We start from the raw sequence: 25,984 nt of genomic DNA, 5'->3' as shown, positions 1-25,984 counted from the left end.
TGTGGGTCAATGAGTAATGGGTTCGGCTCTTCCTTGGACCATACTAACATGAGGTGTTTTGTGTACCGGATTGTTCTTTTTCTTCTATGGTCCGTCTTCCTTGTTATACTAACACCACCCACCTCATCCCAAAAATGATGCTTTTTGGGGATTTGTGTACTCAGATCAGTCGTGAAGTCATTTTCAATTTAATAAGCACACAAGAGTTTGCACCGACAATGGTAAGATTTTTTTCAGTGCAAATTTAATGTATAAAAATTGAACTCAAGTGTATAAAACAAATCAATAACTATATGTTAAATGTAATAAAAATTTATTGCTCCCTCCGTTCCATTATATGTGTCACTTATCGAGCTAACATACATAATCTCAAATGCAGCACCAACCCAAGTTCAGGCTGTTTTCTATAGAAATAGAATATTGATTTCGTGCTTCTAAACATTGTACACAAAATATGACATAGCTTATTCTCAGTTTGATCAGCTTACCCGGCATGGAAAGTTTCATTTTCAACGGAAATCCTATACTTAACTAAAATTACCAAAAACAATTTAATTATAATTGCGTCTATTATATATACATCTAACACATTCATCAATTGCATTATTGATACATTTTTTAAGGATATGACACGGATGCAGGGTAGCATTTTTAGAGAGTGGTGATCCCAACTGCACCACCAACACAAGTTCAGGTTGTTCTCTCTAGACATAGAATATTGATTTGGTGTGTCATTTAGACTATGCAATAGCATGAGAATCGTTTGTGTACGACAACTCCCTTTGACATAAGCAATCTGGTAACGAATTTACATAAAATGCCTCTTCTGAACGGAACCTATCCATTGGCTTGATTCCTGTAGTAGGTCCTTTCCTATTTCTAGGCGATCCTTGCCTGAGCAACAAAAACCAAAGGAACGAGATTAGGTAACATATTGTTGCTTCTTTGTTAGAACATCAATGAACAAATTGTACTTTGTCATACCTTCCTCTATGAACAGCAATAACGCGATTTGAGAGTTCCTCCCCTTCTTTCATCGTACCAAGATCAATTTTGTTGAAAAGCCGGACAAGTGCTTTCCTGATAGATACAAGGAAATTAAATATTAGTAGGTAATTCTAATACTTGTAGCAGACGAAATACTAATACTGATAATGCATGTTCAAGGAAAAAGATGTTTGCCTATCAGGAGATATTGTTTTCCTATGCCCAAGAAAACGACGATGTCCCTCAACTGCTCTTGCCATATTCCCAGAGTAGGATGGAATGAATACGTGACTCTCAACTGACACAATATAATCTATTGCAGCCAATTGAGATGCATGCTTTCTGAATGGTTTGAGTTCCTCATCAGATGACAACTTTTCCTGTAACATGGACAAAACACGAAATTGTTTCTTTTTATAAGCATGTAGTAGACATGAACATGGAGATAAAAATATCGAATTAGGTAACAAAGATGAGTCCTGTTCAATAAAAACTGCATCTTCAAGGGGCAAACATGCATGTCTCTATCTTTACAGAAATTATGCTCATAGAAATAACACGAAACATTAAAGAGAGACAAACCTTGTTTAATAATAAGGGATAACGCGACTGTAGATCAGACATATGAGAATCACCTCCATATATCTCTCCAGCAGCAATATAAATCCGGGTGTTCGATGTGAACCCCAGAGCAGAAAGGAACAATCCGGCCTCCCTAGGAGTTAACGGACAATAGCCTTTGGCTCTCTGTACTACAGGGTTAATGTCTTTCACTTTCCACCATGGGATGCTTTCCCTACAAATGTACGAGGCAATGAAATAAAAGAAACTCACTAATAAATCCAAATAGTCTAGGTCATATGTTATCGATACATCTATTGTACAGTACAAATAAGAACGTGTACACACATCATTTGTCGAAAAGATGATTAAACATGACCAGTACTTATGCTGAAATTTAGCTGTCATCAGTATCAATCTGTAAACATAAACTGATATAACATGGATAGCCTCCATGGTCTGCATAGTAATTCTGGACTCGATCATTTTGTGACTCTGCATATTCTTCAGCTAATTTTGTGTTTATATCCTTAAAATTTTGAGTATTCGACTTAAAAACTTCATCCCACAGGAACTAAACAACACGAAAAATAGTGAGTAGTGCAAGCATTTACCAGAAGCACATGCTTCTGAGTTCTAATTTCAGGTCATAATAACCTACCTGATTGCCCTTAATTCATCAGTTTCTTTTGGGGATAGCTTATGTGTGCATCCACTAAAGGCAAGCATGTCTTTTTCGTAGCGTAAATGTAAAGCAATGTATGGACCATAGGATCGCATCCTATCAACCAGCAACTGCAAAAAAAAAAAGCATATGATATGAATGATTGTTTGATAATTAACGGGCGGAGATTGTACTAAAACAAAAAAAAATAAGTTTCAACAACATGATCACCTTTCCTATCGCTTCAATTGGGGGAGCAAATCGGAGGGCTTGATAGCAAGCACGACAACGCAACTTCTGAATATCAGGAGGCAGATTGTTATTTGCCAATCTTGAATCAGACTTGGCTGCTCGAATCACCTAAAATGTTAAATGTTGGGTAAATTAGCCAAAAACAACATTTTTTTGTTTGTGTTTTATTTGTGTGAAGAAAGGAGCGGAGTCACTATTGAAGTTACAAGCTCGGTAGAACTCAGTAATTTTGGCTCAAACCTTGTATTTGTATTAAAAAAAAATTCATTTCATATGTATAAATAATCTATTCAGAACCCGTAAATAAAAAAACATTGTGTTCCAAAATCCATAAATCAAAAATCTTGACTCCGCCTCTGTGTGAAATACCTTGTATTCATCCCACATGCTAGCTATCTCCTTCTCATAGTAATCCACACCAGACCAACTTCTGAAATGCTTAACTACTTTAGTTGCAGATGCAAGTTGTTTCGGTAGCTTTTTGACAATCCTTACATCATTTGCCAAAGAATTAATGAAATAGTCTTCATCAAACACATCAGAGAAATTGCTGCAGTTTAGGAGGAAGGCGTTAGTACGTCAATCAACATACACAACTGATTAATTCGAAGAAAAAAAAGGATGTAAAAGACGCTATGCAGCGTGAAATGGCAAAGGAATTATCATTTTGCACACCTAGAATCCTTCCAAAGTGAGCCCTTATCAAGCTCTGGGATTACAAGAGTAGCATTTATGATACGAGCAACAGCAACCATGTCACATATCTGCAAACACAATGAAAAGCCGAACAAATTATGCACAAACTTGTCTAAACTTAGCATGCCTGCTCAACATAATGAAAAAAAGTATTCACCTAAAAACGATTAGCTAGAGAGAAATGATTTACGAAAAAACATGTCTAAGCTGGCTTATGGAATGATGTTACCTCAGTGAAGTAACTGAAATAGAAACTAATAAATGTTACTATATCACAAGAATTTAGAAACATATACGAAATTTCTGTTAACCAAAATTATGCCATTCATTCAAAAGGACATATAACAATTTCACACGTTAAAAGCAGGAAACAGGACAAGAAAGGGGAAGGGAAAGAGTGAATCGGCATAATACTGGTTCTTATGATCATAAATCAATTTTCTCAATTTGGAAAAAGAAATCGACAGATTAATAGGATAAGGGAGTAGAAAAATACAGACCCCTGCCCTCATCTGATTGAGTCCACCATTGGCATGAACGAGCAAGTAGCCTCGAGACTCTGGAGGAGCTGGAGATTAAAATGCACTATGAACGATAAGCAACAGAATAGTCCTAATATGTTTGCTACAAGGCTGAATTAAAGCTATTTTTAAAAATTTCATAAGAAATGACTCACGTTTATATAATGAACTTGGTGCAACACAATGAACATAGTCTTTATTTGGGGGCGATTTCCATAAATCTTCCACAGTCCAATTCTGTCAAATCTAAAGGAGTGAAAACATGAAAGATATATAACTAGTACTTTGTATCAAAAACACTGAGCTATTGTACTCGAGAAATTCATATAATGAAATATAAAAAAATTAACTCTAATATGTTTTGTAAGTGCATATAACCTTGCTAGCAGTAACTGGAGATTTCGACAACTGGGGCGTGGCAAGTTCTTGAGTCAAGATTCGCTCTCCGCTCAATCTTTGGTACGAAAAGTCATTGTGCTACAAATATTGAAGACACCCCAGATCACTGATCAATACTAAAATCACAATGATCAAAGCCTAAATAACATAAATAACAATAAGTACACCTCAATCCCAAGCTAGTTTGGGATGACTATATGAATCCTTTATATCCATTTGACTCAGTTTGAGCCAATTTCATTCAAATATTCAGTAATTTTCCTTAAACAACAACAACATACCCAGTGAAATCCCACTATATTGGTATGTGGAGGGTAGAGTGTATGCAGACCTTACCACGACCTCATAGAGGTAAATAAGTGTTTCCGAAAAACCCCAAGTTCAAGTGCATCAAACTCAAGTAATAAACGAAGAAAAGCATAGTAGTAATAAAACAACATTGTAAAGTTTACAAGAAAGAAACTAGTGTACGACTAGTACACACTAACAAACCTAAGCAAGACACCCTCTATTCCTACTAACAATCTACCCTAATACTTAAAATCGACTCTTTCCTATTTAAAGTAATTTATCTTAAACAAGAAAAAAAAAACAAAGAAAGGACTGGTAAAGTATTTTTCCAATATCAAGAATCCCAAAACATAAATGTTAATAGAAATACTTATCCAATATCAATACTTTCCATATTGAGACAAAAAATACTTAAATGAAAGATCAACAAAACCGAACAAAAAAACAGAGTTTTTTCTTTAATTTTTGTACCTTACAAAGATTAATGGTTATATCAGTGGAAGGGACATGAACATGCATACATAGCAGAGTCACAAAAGCTATAACATTAACGGCAAAAACATAATTTAGCAACTTTCGAAAAATCACCAACTTCCTCTTCCACATTCTTTTCTTCTTCTGCATATTTTTTTCTATGAACTAATAATATTTTTTTTATGAGTCTCTATGAACTAATAATGACTTTCTTTGTGTTTCACAATATAGGTTTTGTAATATTTGTTCCCTTTTTACCTGAATTTCTACCTGATATAAGGGATTAGTTCTATTTTGAGTCAACCAAATTATAAATTTAATTTTAAATTTTGTTAAAATGGTTACAACTTTAACCACCATTTTTTGTCAACTAATAAACTTTTTTTCTTTTGAGGTTTTGTTATATTTTAATGCAAAAAAAACTTATCGATAAGGTGTAAAATGATATTTAAAATCATGAAAAAAAAACTAATTTATATATATGTATATAAAAAATACAAGTTATTTACTATTTATTATAAATATTTAGAATTTAGAACTAAACAATTCAAATTATCATATTAATAAATAAAGTTTTTACAATAATATCAACATCTTATTAATTAGATTCAATTCTTATTATTATAAATAATAATTTTATTATATATTTTAAAATAGTAAACTCAAAGCCAGTAGTATATAAGAATAGAAAAAGAAAACTCTATCTTATTATTATTATTAATGTGCTATATATTTACGATTCATTTTGATTCTTTTCTTTATTTTCTTTTTTGGATTGGGTATTGTGATCTTTTTCCCATTTTACATGGAATCTCTACCATTTTATTCGAAGATTAGTTATATTTTTAGTCAACTAAATTATAAATTTAATTATGAAATAGTAGTCCTTATAATGGCAAACCTCATGGAATTGAGATACAAGTGGAAGATAATTTTTATATCAATAGGTTAACAATTGATACATAATGTATCAATTGTGCCATTGATTGATATATACAGATAAAAGTTTAATGCAAGAATTGTGTTCTTTTACAAATATTTAATATTAAAGTGTCTAATAGGTGTGCAAGTCATAATTAAAGTGTCAAAATAAAAAATCGTGGCAAATATATACTTGGCCTTTTGGTTTACTTGACATAGTAAAGGTGATATTGGAGTTGTTGGAATTGAAAAATGGGTTTAGGATGGAGAATTACACTTATGCATAATTACATATATAGCTTAAAATATATTAAAGAAGCACTTAAAAGTTTGGTATTCTTAGTGCTAATTATATGGAGATAGAATAGATTTAAACCACAAGAATATCCAACTAACCTAAACTATATACTAATTATTAAAGCACCAAGAAATGAAGAATAAACATGCTAGTGCCAAATGGACTTAGTTTATGAATAACAATCATTAATGGTGAAATAGTTCGGTTCATTTTTTACTCAAAAGCCTTCACTTTGAATTATTTGTAGAAGACATGAACCAACTAACAAATTTACCTCCTTTTTTGTGTAGACACGAAACATAAAATTAGTTCATAAAAATATGACTCATTTAATTCGTTGCGTCAATATATATTAGTGATCCAAATTTAACCTATTTGGGATAAGTATATGTCATTCAAATTGACCCATGAAAAATGTTAGCAATATATTTTAATAGATCTTTCTTGTTTGATATATATGTGGTATATACTATTATAAAGAAAATAGAAATTTATTAGTTTTGTTTGGTAAATAAATAAATAAGTCAAAATTTGAAAGAGTTTGACTAGAGCTATGTTATCATCTAGTATTATTAGTTCACTTTAACTCAACCAACTAACCTTTTGAGTAATAACTCATTTACTGATTCAACTCATTTTATCTTAGCATAGATTTTGCCTAAACCTCCCTTTGTCACTCCTATGTTTGGGCCAAATCAATACGAAACCTTCTAAGTAATATTATTTGGCTAAAATTGCTTATAGATGCATACATTATGGACACATTATGGACATCAGAATACTTATCGGTCAGTTCTATTTGAACATAAATATGATCGATTATTAGGTTTGTAGCAGAAAAAACTGATAATCGAACTAATACAATTTTGATTATCAAACCGGATATCGAGTTATTAATTATCAATCATTAATGGTTTAGTTATCCAGTTACCCAATAAAAGTGTCTCTGATCATTTTCTACCTAAGTTTGTTAAGCTTTGTAAGGCATAACTTGTGTTATATTTGTGGAAATGGCCCATCAATGACCAACACTAGGCCCAACTATGAAAGTTGGAACCTCATAAAGTCAAGATTATCATACTATATTAAGTTGGATAAATTACTGAAATATTATGTATCCGGTTTATTTTATAATGTATCTGAGCTAGTTTTTAATGTATTCGAGCTACATATTATGTATCCGGTTTATGTTATAATGTATCTGAGATAATCTTTAATGTATCCTAGCTACATATTATGTATCCGGTTTGTGTTACTTTTTAAGGAATTAATGTAATTACAAACTAAAGAGGAATAGATTGTAATTTCATATTAAAAGTATGTGATTCCTAAAATTTATCCTATTTTAAGTTTTCCCTGTCCAACAAATAGGACACGTACAAATATAGTATTTCCTCTGTTTCAATTAATGTGACACTTTTCAGATTTTGAGATTCAGCAAGTTTATCTTTGATCATAAATTTTTCATATACTCCCTTCGTCCGTTTTTAATTGTCATGTTTTCTTTTTTAGAGTCAAATGATAAGAATTTTGACTAACATTTTACAATGTATTTTTTTCATCATATTTATATGCAAAAAATTGCAATTTATAGTACTTTTCGTATAATTTTTGAATATCTAAATTTTTTGTTTAAAACATCGTATTAATGTAATCTAATTTCACTTTGAAAATTAGTCAAATTGACTTTTGAAAAGCGTAACATGACAATTTAAAATTGACGGAGACAGTATCTTTTAATTATTCTGAATTGTCAATTATTGAGATATTAATATTGTTTACGTACTTTACAAATATATAAAATTAATTTTAAAAAAATTGGAACAGAGTAAGTTGAATGACAAATGTAAAGAAAACACAATTTGGAGAGAAACAAAAGGAAAAGGAGGTAGCCTACCAAGCATGCTGGTCAAGTTGAGATCCTTTTCTGGGGGAACAAGTAAACTTATAATAACAAGAAATAAAGATGATACGCCGACAAAATCGTGGAATTATTTCCCTAAGTGACATAGTCGGTAAAATCCTATTAAGTGAGATGTAAAAAGATAGAGTGTTATGCAATTTTTATTATTATCAGTGAAGGTAAAATAGACAATTGTATTAAATGATGTAATCTATTTTTAACATTGTGTGTCGTACTATCACTTTCGAACTCACATTCATATCTTTTCAAGTCACACCATTAAAAAAATATTCTTAAATTTTATAAGAGACTTTATTTTCACGCCTAATATATATATATATATATATATAGATAAACAATTATAATTATTTGTGATGACAATACACCTGTTATGAAAAGAAAAAATCTCTATACAAAATGTACCCACATAATTAATTAATGTTGAAAAAGAGAACACGTGGTTTGGATTATAGAATGACATTGTAGAATAAATACAATTTCATTTGCTGCGTGATTGGCATCATGATTTTTTTTCTTGTTTCTTTTTCTAGGCGTGCAAGAGTACTCAACTTTAATAGATCTTATAGGAAATTGCTGAGAACTTACCATAATTATAATTGAAAATTTCTTCTAAGCATGCATGGAAAATGTTGAACATTTAATATATAAATAAGTTTAATTTCTGCAGAAAAAGCAAATCATGAAATACTTAAAAGTCCTAGTATATGACTGACTTGTCAGCATAAACTTTACTAAAGAAAAAAGACTTTTAAGAAATGTGGTATTAACAACTGCGGTTGTTTCAAGTTATTTGATCTCTGTTGTTTTGATATAGTCTTTAAAAAAATTTAGTTAGAAGTGTATTACTAAACTAACCTTAATAATGATATTTTAGAACTGTAAATTTGACTATTACTACATTATATAGTTATTTGATACTCCCTTTGTCCCTAATTATTGTTTATGAAAATAGTTATTGACATAGTGAGTTTACCATTTTACTCCTATTAATTATGAAGTAGATGAATTAAAAATTTAAGATTTTCAAGAAGTTCTACCTTTTCCAAAGTAATTCATTGAGGGTATAATAGGTAAAAAAAATTGTTCTTTCTTGATTGTCAAAATATGGACAAGTAATTAGGGACCACTAAAAAGGAAAAATGGACAAATAATTAGGGACAGAGAGAGTACTAAGGGTAGTATGAGACAAAACAAAAAGGATAAACAACACAAATCTCACTAGTTTAGGAGCTAATTATTTAGATTCACGTAAGTTTCCAATATTACAAATCTTATCAGAATTTGGATTTCAGATACATGTATCTCGGATACATGGAGTCAAAATTAATTTTAATTTGTTCTAGATAATTATATCCAAGTAGATTCACATGTATCTGACTCTCTCGCTCGCTTCTTTCCTATCTCGCTCGTCACTTTCCTCTCTCCCTCTCTCGCTCACCTCTTTTCCTATGTATCAAGTGTCCCAAATACATGTATCTAATATGATTTGTATGTATATAGGATACATAAACTATCTTTCTCGCCTTTCTCTCAATTTTAGTGTATTTGATAGCAAAAATACATGTACAAGTGTATCTGACTTAAAATTTGATATGAAAAATTAATTAGTGAAATAATATAGATGTAACTATTTCAAACTACAGAGCGAATTAGTAAATATACTAGGAATGTTTGATTAATTAGATAGCTTTTCCAAAAAAAAAAATTACAACTTTCTTAATCTGCTGAAATGGACAAGTAAAATGACACATATATTTTTTATATAAGGCCAAGTAAAATGAAATGGAAAGATTAAATTATAATATTTACATAGCTAGGGGTTTATTTTACTAAACCAGCTTTATTAATTATGCTTTAGAAATCTAAATTTGACTATTGATATTTTATGTAGATATTTAATAATAGGAGTAGTATTGGAAGAAAATAATAAACATCTTTTAATTTTCTAAATTGGACAAGTAAAATGAAATATATATACTTAGTATAGGGGTCAAATAATATAAAATGGAGGGAGTATATGATTATAAAACTTTTGAATTTAAACTAGTCAAAACATTTATGTGGCTATAAATACTTCCATTAAGAAAATACTGAAATATAAAAAACGTCAAACAAATTGAAACAAAAGAAAAACAAATTAATCATGTTGCACTAATAAAAGTATAGTGAAATGACAAGTACTCATTCATTTTAAAAATCAGAAACTTTAAGTTCGAACTCTGAAAATTAATCAAATAATATTTGCTTGGAAGTTTTTTTTATATTTTCAATATGCAACGTAACTTTTCGACACGAATACAAATATCAAACAAGTAAACTTGTGGCTTTTAAAGAAGTTTCTTGGAGAGTCATTGTCGACACTTCACCTGTTCACCAGCATGACAACAACCTAGAGACAGTACATCTATGTTGTGGTGTTAGATCTCAGAATTATAATTATATTTGACTCATCATTCCGTACAAAAGTACTAAAAAGATGCTTCTACAACGTACGTAAAAACAAAGGTATAACAATATTATAGATCTCAAAAGTTGTCATACCATATTTAGTATAATTTCTACGAATAAAAATTAAGAAAGATGAAATATACGTTGATCTTATTTCTATATTATGTAGTAAAAAAATTGCTTTCAATAGATCTTTTGTTACTCGGATATATGTATTTGTCAAAATTCATCAATTAAAAAATCTAGGCATAATAATTTTAATTTGTACATTACGTTGTATGCCCTTATGTTTGGGATATACATAATACAATTATATATAATGTTAGACACAAAAATATTTGAATCATATTGTTATATACTATTAAAGAGTCCCTTTGGTTCAAAATAAGGTTAGGATTATAATCCTACCTCCGATATGTGATAGATAATACATAATACCAACATTTTTTATCGTATAAAATTAAATTTATACCAATATTAGCTAATATAGCTACGAACTGCTCACTGGTCCGTCACTAGTTTGTTCGTACCTAATGAAAATATATTGCTAATTCATTGCTAAATAGGATTAGCAACGGATTTTGATGTTTAGCTAAAAAATTTGTCCGTCGCTAAATTCATCTTTTATAGTACCCCAATAACCAAACAATGGATTAATACAATCCCAAACTTAATTTTGAAGGTTATATACAACATGTAAATTAAATAAGTATGAACATTAATATTTGTAGAATATACAAGTTGATGGTCTCTTTGTCTCAAGCATATCTTGAATTAAGAATATTAATAGCCATATTACAATTTTCCTTACCGTAAATCATAATTCATACATAATATATTTCGAAATTATATTAGGTATTACATGATGAAATTCACAAATGAAAGAAAAAGAAAACTTTTGAATCTCATGTTGAAGTAATTCTGATGATTCAAGTTGTCACCCTTTCTTTTGTTACGGGTAGACTCTGTATATTTATTAAAAAAATATTAACTAAATAAGTATAAATAATCAATTTCAAACCCAATAAATCAAATAAATTATGATACAATTAATCATGAACTCGAATCAATAAAATTCAAATCTAGAATCTATCTCCGTCTCTACTAGTTCTTGTTTTTCCTTGGATGGAGCAATTTAGAAAGAAGTCCTCTTTTCTTATCCTTATTCTTCCCATTCTCCTCAATTTCTCCATCTTTCCTAGTTGTAACAAAAACAAGTGACCTACTCTTTGTAAGCACATTAATATTACCACCACCACTTCTCAACGTAGCCATAGTCTTCATCCTTCGATACGCGGGGGAAGAACATGATGATACATCAGAAGAAGATGAAGATGATAAAGAAGATAACGACGATGAAGAAGAACAAGAAGAAGTTGTATTTATAATACGTGAAGTTTTTGAAAGCTTAGAGAGCTTTTCACTTAGACAAATAGAACAAACTCCTGGTGATTGTTGGTGTTTTGAATGTTTTTTGCATATGATAATTGTTTTAGGCTTTTTTGCTTTGTTGATTTGTTGTTGATGATGATTTTTGAAAATTCTCCATTTATTTTCCATAATAATATAATGGTTTTGGTTTTTATTTGTAATTTTTTTCGTTTTTTGGGAGGGATTAGAGAGTATATATATAGAATGAAACATTTAAGATGCATGGTGGTTTCGTTGATATTTCATGTGAATTTCATGGTGTGTTTCGTATAATATGAAAATGTATTATTAAATGACTTTTTCTGACGAGTTGTCATTTGTTGAGATTTGGAAAGGTGGCCCCAAAATAAATAAAGAGATAGAAAATTGAAATTAAAAATAGAATGGTCAATATTTTTGGTAGGCAAGGAAAGTGGTCTAAGTAGGAATAAGTGGGTTTGTAGGTGCAAAATTATTTACATAATTAGGTTATGACTAATAATTTTGATATATGTCATGATAATATATACAAAAAATATATATATTATCAAACTACTTAAATGAGTAGTTATACATTGAAAAGTTATTGTAGCGCGGGTCAACCATTTTTCAGGATGTTTGAAAATTTATTGTTGTGGAGTTTCGAATTATGTAGATGTATTTTTATTTTTAGGCATAACAGATTTGAAAGGATTATTTTCTTTTATTCATTTTGTAAGTGGTCAAGAGATATCATTTTCTTAAATTTGAAATTTCATGATAATTGACTAGTTTTTACATTATCGGAATTGCAATGTTTGTTACTATTAATTGTGAAAATTACCTCCTAAAATATAAGTAGATCTAAACGTCCATAATAAATATATAGAATTAACAATATAAAATAAGGTAAATTGTAAGATTTGTAATATGAATATCCTTACGCTTTGCAGAGATATAAAGCGTCATTACTTACTACACAAAATTAAAATATATTAATGGTGTAAAACTTCTTCATTGTCGGTGCATAATTTAAATAATGAATAATTTGATAAAAATAATAATTAATTTTTTAGTAGACTATTAATTAAACAACACTATTAGTAGAGACTTTTTATACTATCGACATATGTAAATTAAATTTCTATAGAAACTTGAAGCACAGTCTAATGATGAAGAGGAAAACATACTTGTTTGTTTACACTATATTAAATTATTTTATCACAATGTGTAATAAAATAAAATTTTAAAAAAAAATAATTAAAAAAAAAAAAAAAAATATATATATATATATATATATATATATATATATATATATATATGCAAAAGTTACAGTTTATATCCCATGCTATTATTTAATACTTCTACTTCAAGATTTTGTGGAGAAAAACGTAAGGCTAAAAAATAGGTATATGAAATTTGACGGTGATGATGACTTTGGACCATAATAATTAATTTCATATTTCTTATATATTTTCCATTTTAAAATTATACGGTCACGGGACAATTGAAATTCCATCATTTTAATTACTAGAAATTTCTGAGTCATGCCCTGAGAAAGTACCACACCAAAAATGAGCTCTATAATGTGCGAATTCAGATTTAGTTAAATTTTAGTATGGATATCAGATACCGAATGAGAAATATATCCCCTTCCAAAAAGGTTTAAATTCCTTATCTCTAAACTTTTAATTTAAATTTTAAACAAAAGGTTTTAAAATCACTGATTTTATTTATTTCATTTTTAATATTCTCTAAGATACTCTCTCTGTCCCTAATTACTTGTCCACTTTTCATTTTATAGTTATCTCTAATTACTTGTTCATTTGACATTTCAAGAAAGGACAAAATAATTTTACCTATTATACCTTCAATTAATTACTTTGAAAAAGGTAGAATTTCTTGAAAATCTTAAATTTTTAATCGATCCACTTCATAATTAATAGGGGTAAAATTGTAAACTCATTATGTCAATAATTGTTTTTTTAATAGGTGTGTCAATTTAAAAGTGGATAAATAATTAGGGACGGAGGGAGTGGGACAGAGGGAGTATGTTCATTGACTTTATTTTTTAAATTTTGGAAGATGACAAATATATGGAAGTAAGCAAAAATAATTAAGGTGGCGCCCTCCTTTCCCAACAACGGCAACTCATTCAACCACTAAACTTTGTCACCCTTCAAAGTTGGCAAAGCAGTCAATAAAGCCCATACACATAGAAATAACAACGAAATTGCTTTTATTTCTTTAGAGTTGGAAATTTAAAAAGTATTTGCTTTGAAATTGAAAGAAAAATAAGATTTTGTTTTGAGTTGTAAATTTGTAATTGAACATGAGCTTTACTTATTTTTATTTGGAAAAATTACAAGAATATACTATTTAAGACCTTAATTTACCTAATATTATTTTAGTCTTTTTATTTACAAAATTAACATTTTAATTATAATTATGACATTTTATTATAAATTTAAAATCCACATGATTTTATGTCCTATTTTATTGGTAAGTGGACTAACTTTTTGGGAGTCATATTTTATCTTTTATTTTAATTAATTTTTAGAATCTCAATCACAATTATATTTGGATACGTTTCTTTAATAAATATTTTACTTTCTCTTTCTTGTTAACCTTACACGGAAGAAATACCATTGATACACTCTTTTTTTTCCTTGATAAACGCATTGCTCCACATTTTTTTTCATCTTTTTCAAGAAAAAGTTTTGAAACTCCTTCTTGAAAATATTTCTCTTTGTTTCTTTTCAAAATCATCTCTTACAACACAATTTTGTTTTTACTTCTTGAATAAATCGATTATGAGTAAGAAATTAAAGTTGCTTTTGATAATGCTCCCGGAAAGAGTCCTCATTTGATGAAGGCTTATATCGATGTCAAGAGTCTGATTGTTTGTTCAAAATCAAAAATTACAACTGTTAATTTGAAGAAGATCCGCATTATCATAGTGAATATGATTTGTATCATGTGGTCCATAAATTATCGAAAAAAAATTCAAATACATTTTTTTGTGTACACTTTGGTGATCGATTTGGTACAATTATTGATGATATGTTATTTTAAATAGTGATATGTATTAAGGAATATACTTGGTATCTGATCCGGTATAATAATTGGTGATTTGTTGGTTATTAACCGTAATATGCTTTTGTGTATATATTTTGATGGATGGTATAGTTAAAATATTGATAATTTGTTGATTTCAATTTGATGGATGGTGGTCAATTTGGTACAATTATTGATGATATGTTATTTTAAATAGTGATATGTATTAGGGAATATACTTTGGTAGTTGATCCGGTACAATAATTGGTGATTTGTTGGTTATTAACCATAATATGTTTTAGTGTATATATTTTGATGGATGGTATAGTTAGTATATTGATAATTTGTTGATTTCAATTTGATGGATGGTGTGACTAATTTTTTGGCGATATATCGATTTAGAACAATAAAAGAAATTGATTTATAATTGATGGTAAGGTTGATTTTAGTTATATGTTCCAACCCTGCAATGCATAACACCATAATCTAATCAAGTATATACCTCAAATTAATTTACATGGTGTACAATGTGGTGTAACCTTTGTGTCAAGTTCAAATTTTAATAACTATAACAACTAAAAATAATTGGTGGATTTGTTGGTTAAAAAATAATGGTAATTTGTTGATTTAAAGTTGCAATATGTTATAGTATTATTAGTATATATATACTTTGATGTATGGTATGACTAATTTTTTGGTGATATGTTGGTTTAGAACTATAAAAGATATTGATTTATAATCGATGGTAAAGTTGATTTTAGTTATGTAACAACCCTATAATACGTAATACCATAATCTAATCAAGTATATACCAATTTTTTAGTATCATTAAATTAATTTACATGGTGTACAATATGATTTAACTTTGGTGTCAAGTTCAAATAATTCTAATTTAATTTTACCATAATGAATAAATTATACCAAATTATAACCAAATAAATTAAAATAAACAAATCCTTATTGGTTATATGTTCCAACTACGTTGGTGTAAAAAAAGATTTAAACAAAAAAATTGAAGGGAGAGAACTAAAGAAAAACAAAGAAATTTTTTCAGAAAATAAAATGAGGTAAAAAGAAAAAAAAAAAAAGAGAAAGAGACGAGTGAAGAGCGAGTTCAGAAAAAAAAGGGCGGAGAGAAAAAGAGAATCAATTTGCTTAGTAGTTTAAGAAGAAGATTAGAAAAGGGGACAAAAATAAGGAAATAAAAATATTGAGGGATTAATTATTGAGAGATTTGTGGAAGGTAAATACGAAAATACGAGAAAAATAAGGAATGAAATTTTATTTAATATAGGAATGTGTATTGTTGTATTATTTATACCGAGTATTTCTTATTTATTTTTTATTTGTTTTGTTTTTGTAAAAAAACTATTGCTATGTAGGTGAAAAGTTAAATTATTGTTATATAAGGGTTATTTAGGAGCTTAAATTGTACATTTAAGTTTTAACCTTTTTTATTTTTATTTTTAACATATGAATGAAAATGTCAAGAAATTACAAGTGGAAGTATTTCAAAATTTCACTTCAAGTCAAATGGCAAGGTCCATTATTTAAATTTATTCGGTATCCGATATCTATATTGAAGTCAGAATGAATTTAAATTTGTGTTGGAAAGTCTCTATTGGGGGATAAAGCGATCCCTAACAAAGATGATTCTATACCCAAGGGAATTGAACTTGAAATCTCCAGGTTTAGAATGAAAGAGTACTTACCACTCCACCACAACCCTTGTTAGTCACTTATGTGAATTTAAATTTAAGTCAATTACTTTATAATATTTGAACTTTAATAAATGAAATTTCAGGGATAACTTACAGAAATCCCACTAGTTCAGGAGTAAATTACTTAGATACACACTAGTTTGCAGTATTATGAATCTTACCATATTTTGGTGCATCCAGATGCGTCTAAATACATGTATCTCAGGATACATATAGGATGTGCAATTTATTCTAGATACATTGTATCCAAGTTGATTCACATGTATCTGTGATACATAGAAAAATTTGGCTTGCCTTCCTCCCATCTCGCTCACCACTCTCATATCTCACTCGCGTAGCTGGTATCCCAAATACATGTGAATCACAACAGATACATATCTGGTGTGTATCTAGTGGATTCGCATGTATCTCTGATACATAAACAAATCTAACTCATCTCCCTTTTTTTCTCGCTCGCATCTCTCCTTATTTCAGTGTATCTGGTAGCAAAAAATATTTATCTAGATGTATCTGATTTGAAATCAGGTATAAAATTATTAAATAGTTAGATAAAATATAATTATTTCAAACTATAAGAAAAATTAATAAATATGATAAAAATATTTGTGTAATTATATCGGTTCACCAAATTTCAGCGTAGGAATAGAGCATGTTGGACATGAGAAGGATTTCGATTGGAAGAAAAAGGGGAAGAAGACTGGAATTCACGTGAATATTGATTAGTATAAGTTCAAGGCATAATACATGAATAATATTCAAATTTATAAGCCACAATTGGCAAGTAATTTATATTCAAAGTTGGACCTTTTTTAGATCCACCACCCCTTAGTCTCATGTAATTAACAACTAAATATTCCAACTCTTCAATGTATTCCGTAGAGTTACATTTGAATTATTTTTGTAAGTTGAAGTGTTCAATTAACATTATAAAAATAAGTTTAGATGTCTAATTATGCATATATAGTAATTCATTTTTTGAGTTTCATATTTAAGCTAAAGATAAGATGTACAAATTTTTTACTTAAAATATCAACTACTTTATCAAAACATACTTTAACAATCAGGTATGCGAATTTCCTACTTAAAAAATGACCAACATTCATTGGGATCATCATATTACATTTTACTGTTATAATCTAACTCCAACTAACGACCACATCGAGCAAAAAGGAAAAGAATGAGTCCCATTTTGGTAAATTCAAAGCTTCCCTCCTTCTCGGATCTTCATTTTTTTTTTCTCAATTTTGATTTCACAGAATTCTCTAAACCAAAATCTTTCTTAAAATTTCTGAATATGATTTGATGCATTGTTGTGGTGGAATCAGAAATTTAAACTGTATTCGCCTCTATTGACCAGTAAGTTACCGTCTTTAATTAATTAATCAGTAGCGGAATCAGAAATGTATTCCGAAATTTCATATTTGGAATTTCAACCTATGATCTAAAACGACATTTGAACCTCCTTTGTGATCACTACTACATTAAGATTTTTCCCATGTGTCGAGAGTTTATATATAATAGAAAAAATGTTTTTAGCTCTTTTTGCATTTTATAATTTACCGATGAAGGAGATTCAATTGAATATATATATCTTCCAGGTACTAGTACTTGCATAGCGTGCGAGGAATTAAAATGATGCACGTACTGGCAAATGTTGAAGAACAGCTGATAGTAAAATCAATCAAAGAAGAAAACAACTGGGAGGATCTCCCAAAGCGGCTTCAAGCCGCTCTAAATTCCAAAGAAGAATGGCATAAAAGGTTTGTTTTGTTATGTTTTAGTAAAATACTACTTGTGCAATGGTTGAGTTGTATAATGTCCAACATAGGGTATATGAAGGTCACCACTTCATATGTACCTTAAGTTTTAGATTACAACAACAACATACTCAGTATAATCCCAACAGGTGGGGTCTGGGAGGTAGAGTGCACGCAGATCACCTTAAGGTAGAGAGGCTATTTTTTATAGACTCGCGGCTTAAAAAGAGATGAAAAGGGAGCAACATCAACAGCCGTAAGATGATAAGATAAACTAACAGGTATAGTACTATAGATATAAGAATAAACACTATGGATAGAAAAAAATACAAATTCGGCAACCTACTAATCATCTACCCTCATACTCGACCTCCACACCCTTCTGTCAAGTGTCATGTCCTTTGGTAGCTGAAGTTGCATCATGTCCTGCCTAATCACCTCCCCCCTTAAGGATTTAGATTGAATGCTCAAATTCTTCGGTTAAACTAGAGACACAACCTATTGCTTTTCTCCATCAAAATGGCGTACTAGTATAAAAGATTGCATTCTATTAAGAAAATTAAATGTGTAATTGAACCTTTGATCTGTTCCTAGTTTTATATCACACATCTATTACTAGAACTTGGCATGGTATATTTTGTATTTCCCGAGATGTTCTACAACTATGAACGTAGTCAATATGTGTACAAGGTTCCGGTTTTTAGTTATTTGGTGAGCTCACATTATTAGAGTGACCTTTTATGTGATTGTGATTTATGTTGTTGCATCCTCCAAAAATGACTGCTAATGTAATATTTCAGTATGAATCTTTTCTCTGCTCATGATTATTCATTCAAGTTAACCTATGGTTTCTATTTTCCACTAACTAGTGTTTATGTAGGATAATTGAACATTGCATAAAAAAGAGACTCCAGTGGAACACTTGTTTTGCTAGTAAAGTTTGCAAAGAAGGTGAATACTATGAAGAAATGTTGCGTTATCTACGAAGGAATTTAGCGGTGAGTATTGCTTGAAAATCATTTCAGATATTTTGTAATACAAATGTTTTTATCTGCAAGCAGCATAATTTGCTTACAATTATGCTGCTACGTTTCTAAAAGATATCGACAAGGAGGAAAGAAAGGTTTTATCAACTAATATATATATGCTTATTTACTTTTTCTATGTTATCAATAAGAATGGATATTTCGTGTTTTGATTCTTCGTCCGATGCATTGTTATATTCCATTTATTTATTTCACATGACAGATAAGTGAGACTTGTACCTTGGAATTGATATGAATGTCTAACAAGTAACAAAATTCAGTTGATAACGTACTATGTTTAATTTGTGGCTGCAGCTCTTCCCATATCACCTAGCGGATTATTTTTGCCGTGTCATGAGGATGTCTCCTTTCAAATACTACTGCGACATGTTATTTGAGGTCATGAAAAATGGTAATAGGCAATATTTGCTCGTTAAGAATGTCCATGTTTTTCCTTTTATTGAAACAGAAAAGTCTTAGCACAGATAATTCTGATACTATCGCTTGAGTGGATTGTGTTTCTAATGTTCTTCACTTAAAAGTTAGAGTTTGTTTCACTTAAGAAATAAATGTATATCTTTTCCAAATTGTCCAAATGGCTAAGTTCTCCGTGTTTGATCACTGTTTCAGCGTCATAATTTGTATGGATTGCTACATGTCCTCATTTCTTTCTTTCTTCTCTCAATTAGTTTATTGACTTTCTGCTATAATGAATGCAGAGCAACCTTATGACAGCATCCCGAATTTTAGTGCTGCTGATGCCTTACGGCTCACTGGAGTTGGAAGAAATGAATTTATCGATATCATGAATAAGTGCAAGTCTAAGGTATTGTACGGAAAAAAGTTATGCTAACTGCTACACTGTTCTAATACATGTTATGATATATATAAGATAATAGTTTGTGCAACTCTTTAGTCATGGTCCAAGGGATCAATTTCACTTACAGTTGGAATAGAAAATTTGCTTCTACGCACATCAGATGCTTCTATGCAGTACCATGTAACTTACTCTCCTAATCTTGGTTTACATGGCCTAAACGTGCTGTGTGCAAATTTAATGCCAACATTGAATATGTGAAAATCTCTCAATATTACCGGTCAATTAGTGAAGAAGGAACTTTCTTAGGTGGGATATACCAGCTCTTCGAAATGACTGATACTAATTCTTGTCGAGTCACAGTTCTGCTTAAAACTCTGTGTCAAGTCAAAACCAAACAAACAAATAATTGGGATGGAGGGAGTATACAATTCTTGTCTATAGAAGCATCAAGCAAGTGTAATGTGCTAGTTGAACATCATGCTACTGGTGTTCCTTTAGTTTCTAAATTGCTCTACATCTTTGGCTCTTTATTCGAAGTAGTTAGCATCCAACTTGGAGATATATCCACAATCTGATCAGCATGCTAAGCTCGATTGCTCGTGTTGGGATGAGTGAATTCTTTTGTTGTTTATCTAACTTAATTTTCATAATTTTGGAGCTTGGCAGAAAATTATGTGGAAACTGAACAAATCAATAGCGAAAGAACTGTTGCCCACACAGCCAGTGGACTTTGTTATTGAGCCATGGTGGGCAGTTTGTCTAGTCAACTTTACTATGGAAGAATTTAAGGCAAGTTGGCATAGACATTACATTACTCCATAAAACGTAACATTTCGCTTCCTTTGTGATTGAGAGGTTTATCTCCTGCTCTTTGTTCTCCTTCTCACAGAAATTGACAGAAGAAGAAATGGCAACAATAGATAAAATCTGTGAGGAAGCAAATTCTTTCATTCTTTTTAATCCTGAAATTATAAGATGTCTACATCGACATGGACTAGTGTATTTTGATGTTCCTGTCTATGCTGATGATCGCTTTAAAGGTAATTCGTAAGTTCAGATATGGTTTAGAAGTGTTTTTGTTACTTGTTTAATCTTTTACTTTTTAAGACAGTTTTAACTATCAAGTTTTTCTTATCTTGATTAGTCATTCTTGGCTTGACGATGTTCATTCTCATTTCAATGAAAGCTGATAATCATATTTGATCATCATCATCTAGTAGTTATACTTGGAACATAATGGATATTAGTCTTCGTTCTTACGCTCTGTCCACGTCTTCATTTTCAAAATAACTAGCTAGCTATTTGCTATAACATGTTCATCTAACATAAAAATTGTCTTGACTTTACATATATCAAAAAGACTTCTGGCCTTATTGCACACTTTTGCTTTCTGTTAAATCTTTTTATTTGAGACATTATGGTGTTGATACACACTATTAGTCTATTACAGTTTCCAGGCTTGAAGGGTTCGTTTCAAACCGAGAGCAGTCTTATGAAGATCCCATTGAGGAGTAAGGCATTTCTCTTAAACAAAGGAGTTATCATATTATATTTCTTTATTATATAGATTGTGGTCAATAGAAGGGAGTCTCGGGGTAACTGGTAAAGTTATTGCCATGTGACTAGGAAGTCACGAGTTCAACCTATGGAAACAATCTCTTGCAGAAATGTAGGGTAAAACTGCGTATAATAGACCCTTGTGGTCCTGCCCTTCCCCGGACCCGTGCATAGTGGGAGCTTAGTTCACCGGTCTGCCCTTTTCTTGTATCGATTGTGGTCAAGATATAATATGTAAACCTCATTATCCAGGTTGCTGTATGCTGTTTTTGTGGTTTCAAGTGAGAATTCAACTGTTGCTGAGTTATCGACAACATTACAAGCTGATCTTTCTCAATTGCAAGATGCTGCTTCTTTTGCTTGCCGATTGGGATGGGCTATCAAACTAATCGATCCATCTTCTATTCTTCAAGATTCTAATGTCCCGGGGTCACCTAAATGTCTCCTCAGCGACGAGGAAGATGGTTCAAATGCTAGCTTGGTCTTTGCAAATGCATCCACTGATAGCAATGCTTTGCAGCATGGAGAAATTCCATGGGCAGAAAATAATATCTCGGGGTCTGGTTATGGTCGAATTGCTTTCCTTGTTGATGCTAATATTACTTCGTATCTTATGATGGGATCTGTATCACCAGGTATAGCTTCTTTTCTAACTTTTTCAAGTCCACTACCAAATGAACATTAAGACTTACTAAGTATCGCCTTATACTTGCGTGAAAAAAAGTTTTACAGTGATTACTTTAAAAAGGCTACTTTCTTTCTTGTTCGTCATTGTAATATGTTTGAACGTTATATGGTATACCGCATATCCCATTCAGCTGTTAGGATATTATGTGATCCTTTCCCAATAGTGCTTTGAAGCATCCCTTTTCTTCTTCAGGTCTGAAATCTCATGCGGTGACGTTATATGAAGCTGGAAAACTAGGTCATGCTAGCATTGCAGATCTTTGTAGTGATTTGAGCACACTTGAGGGGGCAGTATTTGAAGGCGAACTGCAGGAGTTTGCGAATCATGCATTTAGCCTTCGGCATGTTCTGGAATGTCTAACATCAGGAGGGGTTCAAGCTGAAGAAGTCAAAAAGACCACTATTATTTCTCGTGCAAGTGATGATACTACTTCCTTGATGGACGTTTCTGTTACTGAAAACTCGGGAGATTCTGCTACAAATGAGTTTGGGATAAATGATGAGAATTCGGTACATTCTGGAACACCCAAGGAATGCACTGATGACAGAAAGCATCTATCTGGTAATTCTTCCAGTGATAATATATATACTAAGACTGATGAGAAGTCGGTATGTACTGAAGATTTAGACATCGCGAAAGGTTTAAAGAAACAGAAGAATCATCGTGTGGATATTCTCCGTATTGAAAGCTTGGCTGCTCTATCACCGGCTACTTTAGATCGTCTATTTCAGCGTGACTATGATATTGTCGTATCCATGGTTCCCATTCCTCCTTCAGTTTTGCCAGGAGCTAAAGGCCCTGCTCATTTTGGACCGCCCTCACCCTTGTCTATGACACCTTGGATGAAGTTGGTGCTATATTCTGCTATGGCTAGTGGACCTCTCTCTGTTGTTCTAATGAAAGGCCAATGTTTAAGAATGCTTCCTGCACCATTAGCTGGTTGTGAGAAAGCACTTGTATGGTCATGGGATGGATCTTCTATTGGAGGTTCGGGGAAGAAGTCAGAAGGGAACTTAGTGAAAGGAAGTATACTTTTACATTGTGTAAATTCACTTCTCAATCATTCAGCTGTTCTTGTACAGCCACTCAGCAGATATGATCTTGATGAGGCTGGAAGAGTTGTTACTTTGGATGTCCCCTTGCCCTTGAAAAACTCGGACGGTTCAACACCTCAGATAGGAGAGGAATTAGGATTGTCCAACAAAGAGATGTTGAATTTGAACTCATTATTATCTGGTTTAGGAAACAAAATGAGCTTTTGGACCGTTGGTTATATTCGTCTATTAAGACTTCACAAAGGTAGAATCTTGGAAAACCTTGCACCTGATGATCATGAGATGTATGAATGGGTTCCACTAAGCGTAGAATTCGGTATCCCACTGTTTAGTCCAAAATTGTGCAATAATATATGTAAGAGAGTAGTCTCGTCGCAGCTACTCCAAACGGATTTATTCACAGAGCATCATAATGAAATGCAAGACTTAAGAAGGAGACTACGAGACGTTTGTGCTGAGTATCAAGCCAATGGTCCAACCGCAAAACTCCTTTACCAGAAAGAACAATCTAAAGATGCAGCATCCCGGCATCTTATGACCTATGCGAGTAGAAGGTGGAACCCCCTGGCTAATCCTTCTTCTCCCATTTCTTGTCCCACTAGCAAAAGCCAGAGGCTGAAACTTGCTAATCGACAAAGATGTCGTACAGAAGTTCTCAGTTTTGATGGCTACATTCTGAGGTATGTCCTGATCAAATTTTGTGGTGTCAACCAAGACTTTCAAAAGTTGATTTCTCAGATAGTCACTCAGCTAATAGTTATTATCTCAAAAAGTTTCCGTTTTCTAAATTAATGTATATCATGGTTTCTAAAATGAACTTGCAGATCATATGCCCTGCCTTCTATTTACGAGGCTGAGGAACTGCCTTCAAAAACTACTAGAGTTGATCAAGATGATACTCACAGTAAAGAATTGATTCACCCTGGTGCGAATCTTCTATATGATGGATCTGACCTGCGCCCTTTCGAGATAGGTGCTTGCCTGCAGGCTCGTCAACCTGTTCATTTAATCGCCGAGGCCTCTGCAGCTTCTGCAATTTTTTCAGTGAAATAGGGATATTTCCCAGGTGCATTATGGAATTTGAAAAGCATGCTAATTGTTGATGGTTCGTCGACTATATAGAATCCTTTTTGTTGTCTTGCTCACAACTTGGGAAGATTTTGAGGTAAATAAAGGAGATTTTTCGCCCTCCACTCTTCTAATTCATGTACATTTTTCTATATTGAAGTTCTTACTTCCTGGTGATAGTAGGTTAGTTTGGCAATAATTCAAAACTTCTTTTTGTTTGAGAAGGTAATATACATAATAGATGAATGTGCTCTTCAATTTGACATCAGCTGACATCTATATTCTCCAACTTTGGGGTGATGTTTTAATTTGTATAAAATTGAACAAGTAGACACACATGTCTGACATGATATAATACAAATTAGTTTATGTGTATCTCACACGTATTGTCATGAAGGACGTGAAAGTCAAGAGGGGGGGTGAATTAAAATTTCCTTCAGTCAACTTCCTGTAATGGTCAGTCGACTCACCTGCACGTTAGTAGAATAGATAAACAGTACTCCCTCCGTCCCATTTTATATGAGGTACTTTGATTCGGCACAAAGTTTAAGAAAGAAAGGAAGACTTTTAAAACTTGTGGTCCAAAATGAATGATAGAAATTTGTGTGGCTGTAAATCATTTCATTAAGGGTAAAATAGATATTTTATAGTTAAATTGTTACTTTATATAGAAATGTGTCATTCTTTTTGGGACTGACTAAAAAGGAAAGTGAGTCATATAAATTGGGACAGAGGGAGTAATAAATATTGCAGTAAGTAAATAACACAAATAGTTTTTATACTGGTTTGGAACACCGATGTGGTGCCTAGTCCAGTCCCCTTGGGTTTCAAGGGTTTCCTTTAGAGCTTGTTGAGAACTTGGGTGTTGCAGAATGTTCCAGTTGAGAGACAGGACCAGTCTGATATGCAAATCAGACCTTCTTCTTTGACACAATCTCTACCTGTATAACCTACACTCAGATCTTTCTTTCTCTTTTCTTTTCAATTGTTCACTCAAGTGTGTACAAAGTTTTATGAAAGATAAAAGAAGATTACAATATAAGTTCAAGTGAAGTGCGTACTTCACAACTAAGGCCTAGAGGGGATTTTATAGGAGAGGAGGAATGCTCCTTTACGGAAACCCAAGGGAGTTTGAATCAAGGATCCATGATTGATTCCTTGATTTATCTAAATTGATTTGCTGAGTCATGTCCATATCATGTGCATGACTAAATCAATTTCTTCCTTTGTCTAATGATCTCCTTGAATCTTGTCTGCTATCAGTAATCTTCAGAATATACTCTTTCCTTAATGAATTAAGGAGCTGTCTCTTTCCTTGCATCTTGGTTTATATCCGCAATCTGGACAGATTTGCTCGTTCCCAAGTATTGTGCAGATTGATTGGAGATCCCTTGCCATCCAAGTTGATCTC

The 25,984-nt window shown here is 31.5% G+C and overlaps 1 protein-coding gene and 1 pseudogene across 1 annotated transcript; one reads left to right on the top strand and one right to left on the bottom strand.

Moving 5' to 3' along the window:
* Positions 1-740: 740 nt before the first annotated feature.
* Positions 741-4,995, bottom strand: LOC125862865 (O-fucosyltransferase 7-like; annotated as a pseudogene).
* A 13,235-nt stretch (positions 4,996-18,230) lies between these two features.
* Positions 18,231-24,558, top strand: LOC125862566 (uncharacterized). Its single transcript, XM_049542674.1, has 10 exons — positions 18,231-18,363; positions 19,241-19,358; positions 19,701-19,797; positions 20,105-20,211; positions 20,872-20,994; positions 21,095-21,245; positions 21,656-21,716; positions 22,015-22,397; positions 22,643-24,185; positions 24,330-24,558. Exons 1-10 carry the CDS (start codon positions 18,236-18,238, stop codon positions 24,556-24,558), a joined length of 2,940 nt encoding a protein of 979 aa, XP_049398631.1. The 5' UTR covers positions 18,231-18,235.
* Positions 24,559-25,984: the final 1,426 nt, after the last annotated feature.

The sequence above is a fragment of the Solanum stenotomum genome, chromosome 4, assembly GCF_019186545.1.
Source record: "Solanum stenotomum isolate F172 chromosome 4, ASM1918654v1, whole genome shotgun sequence".
Classification (NCBI taxonomy): domain Eukaryota; kingdom Viridiplantae; phylum Streptophyta; class Magnoliopsida; order Solanales; family Solanaceae; genus Solanum; species Solanum stenotomum.
This window is presented reverse-complemented; position numbering and strand designations above follow the sequence as displayed.

Excerpts from the sequence above, each read along its gene's own strand:
- LOC125862566 (XM_049542674.1), top strand. The coding sequence starts at position 18,236 with ATGATGCACGTACTGGCAAATGTTGAAGAACAGCTGATAGTAAAATCA. Across the intron at positions 20,995-21,094 it reads TTACTATGGAAGAATTTAAG|AAATTGACAGAAGAAGAAAT; the intron begins GCAAGTTGGCAT and ends TCCTTCTCACAG. Across the intron at positions 22,398-22,642 it reads GATGGGATCTGTATCACCAG|GTCTGAAATCTCATGCGGTG; the intron begins GTATAGCTTCTT and ends TTTCTTCTTCAG.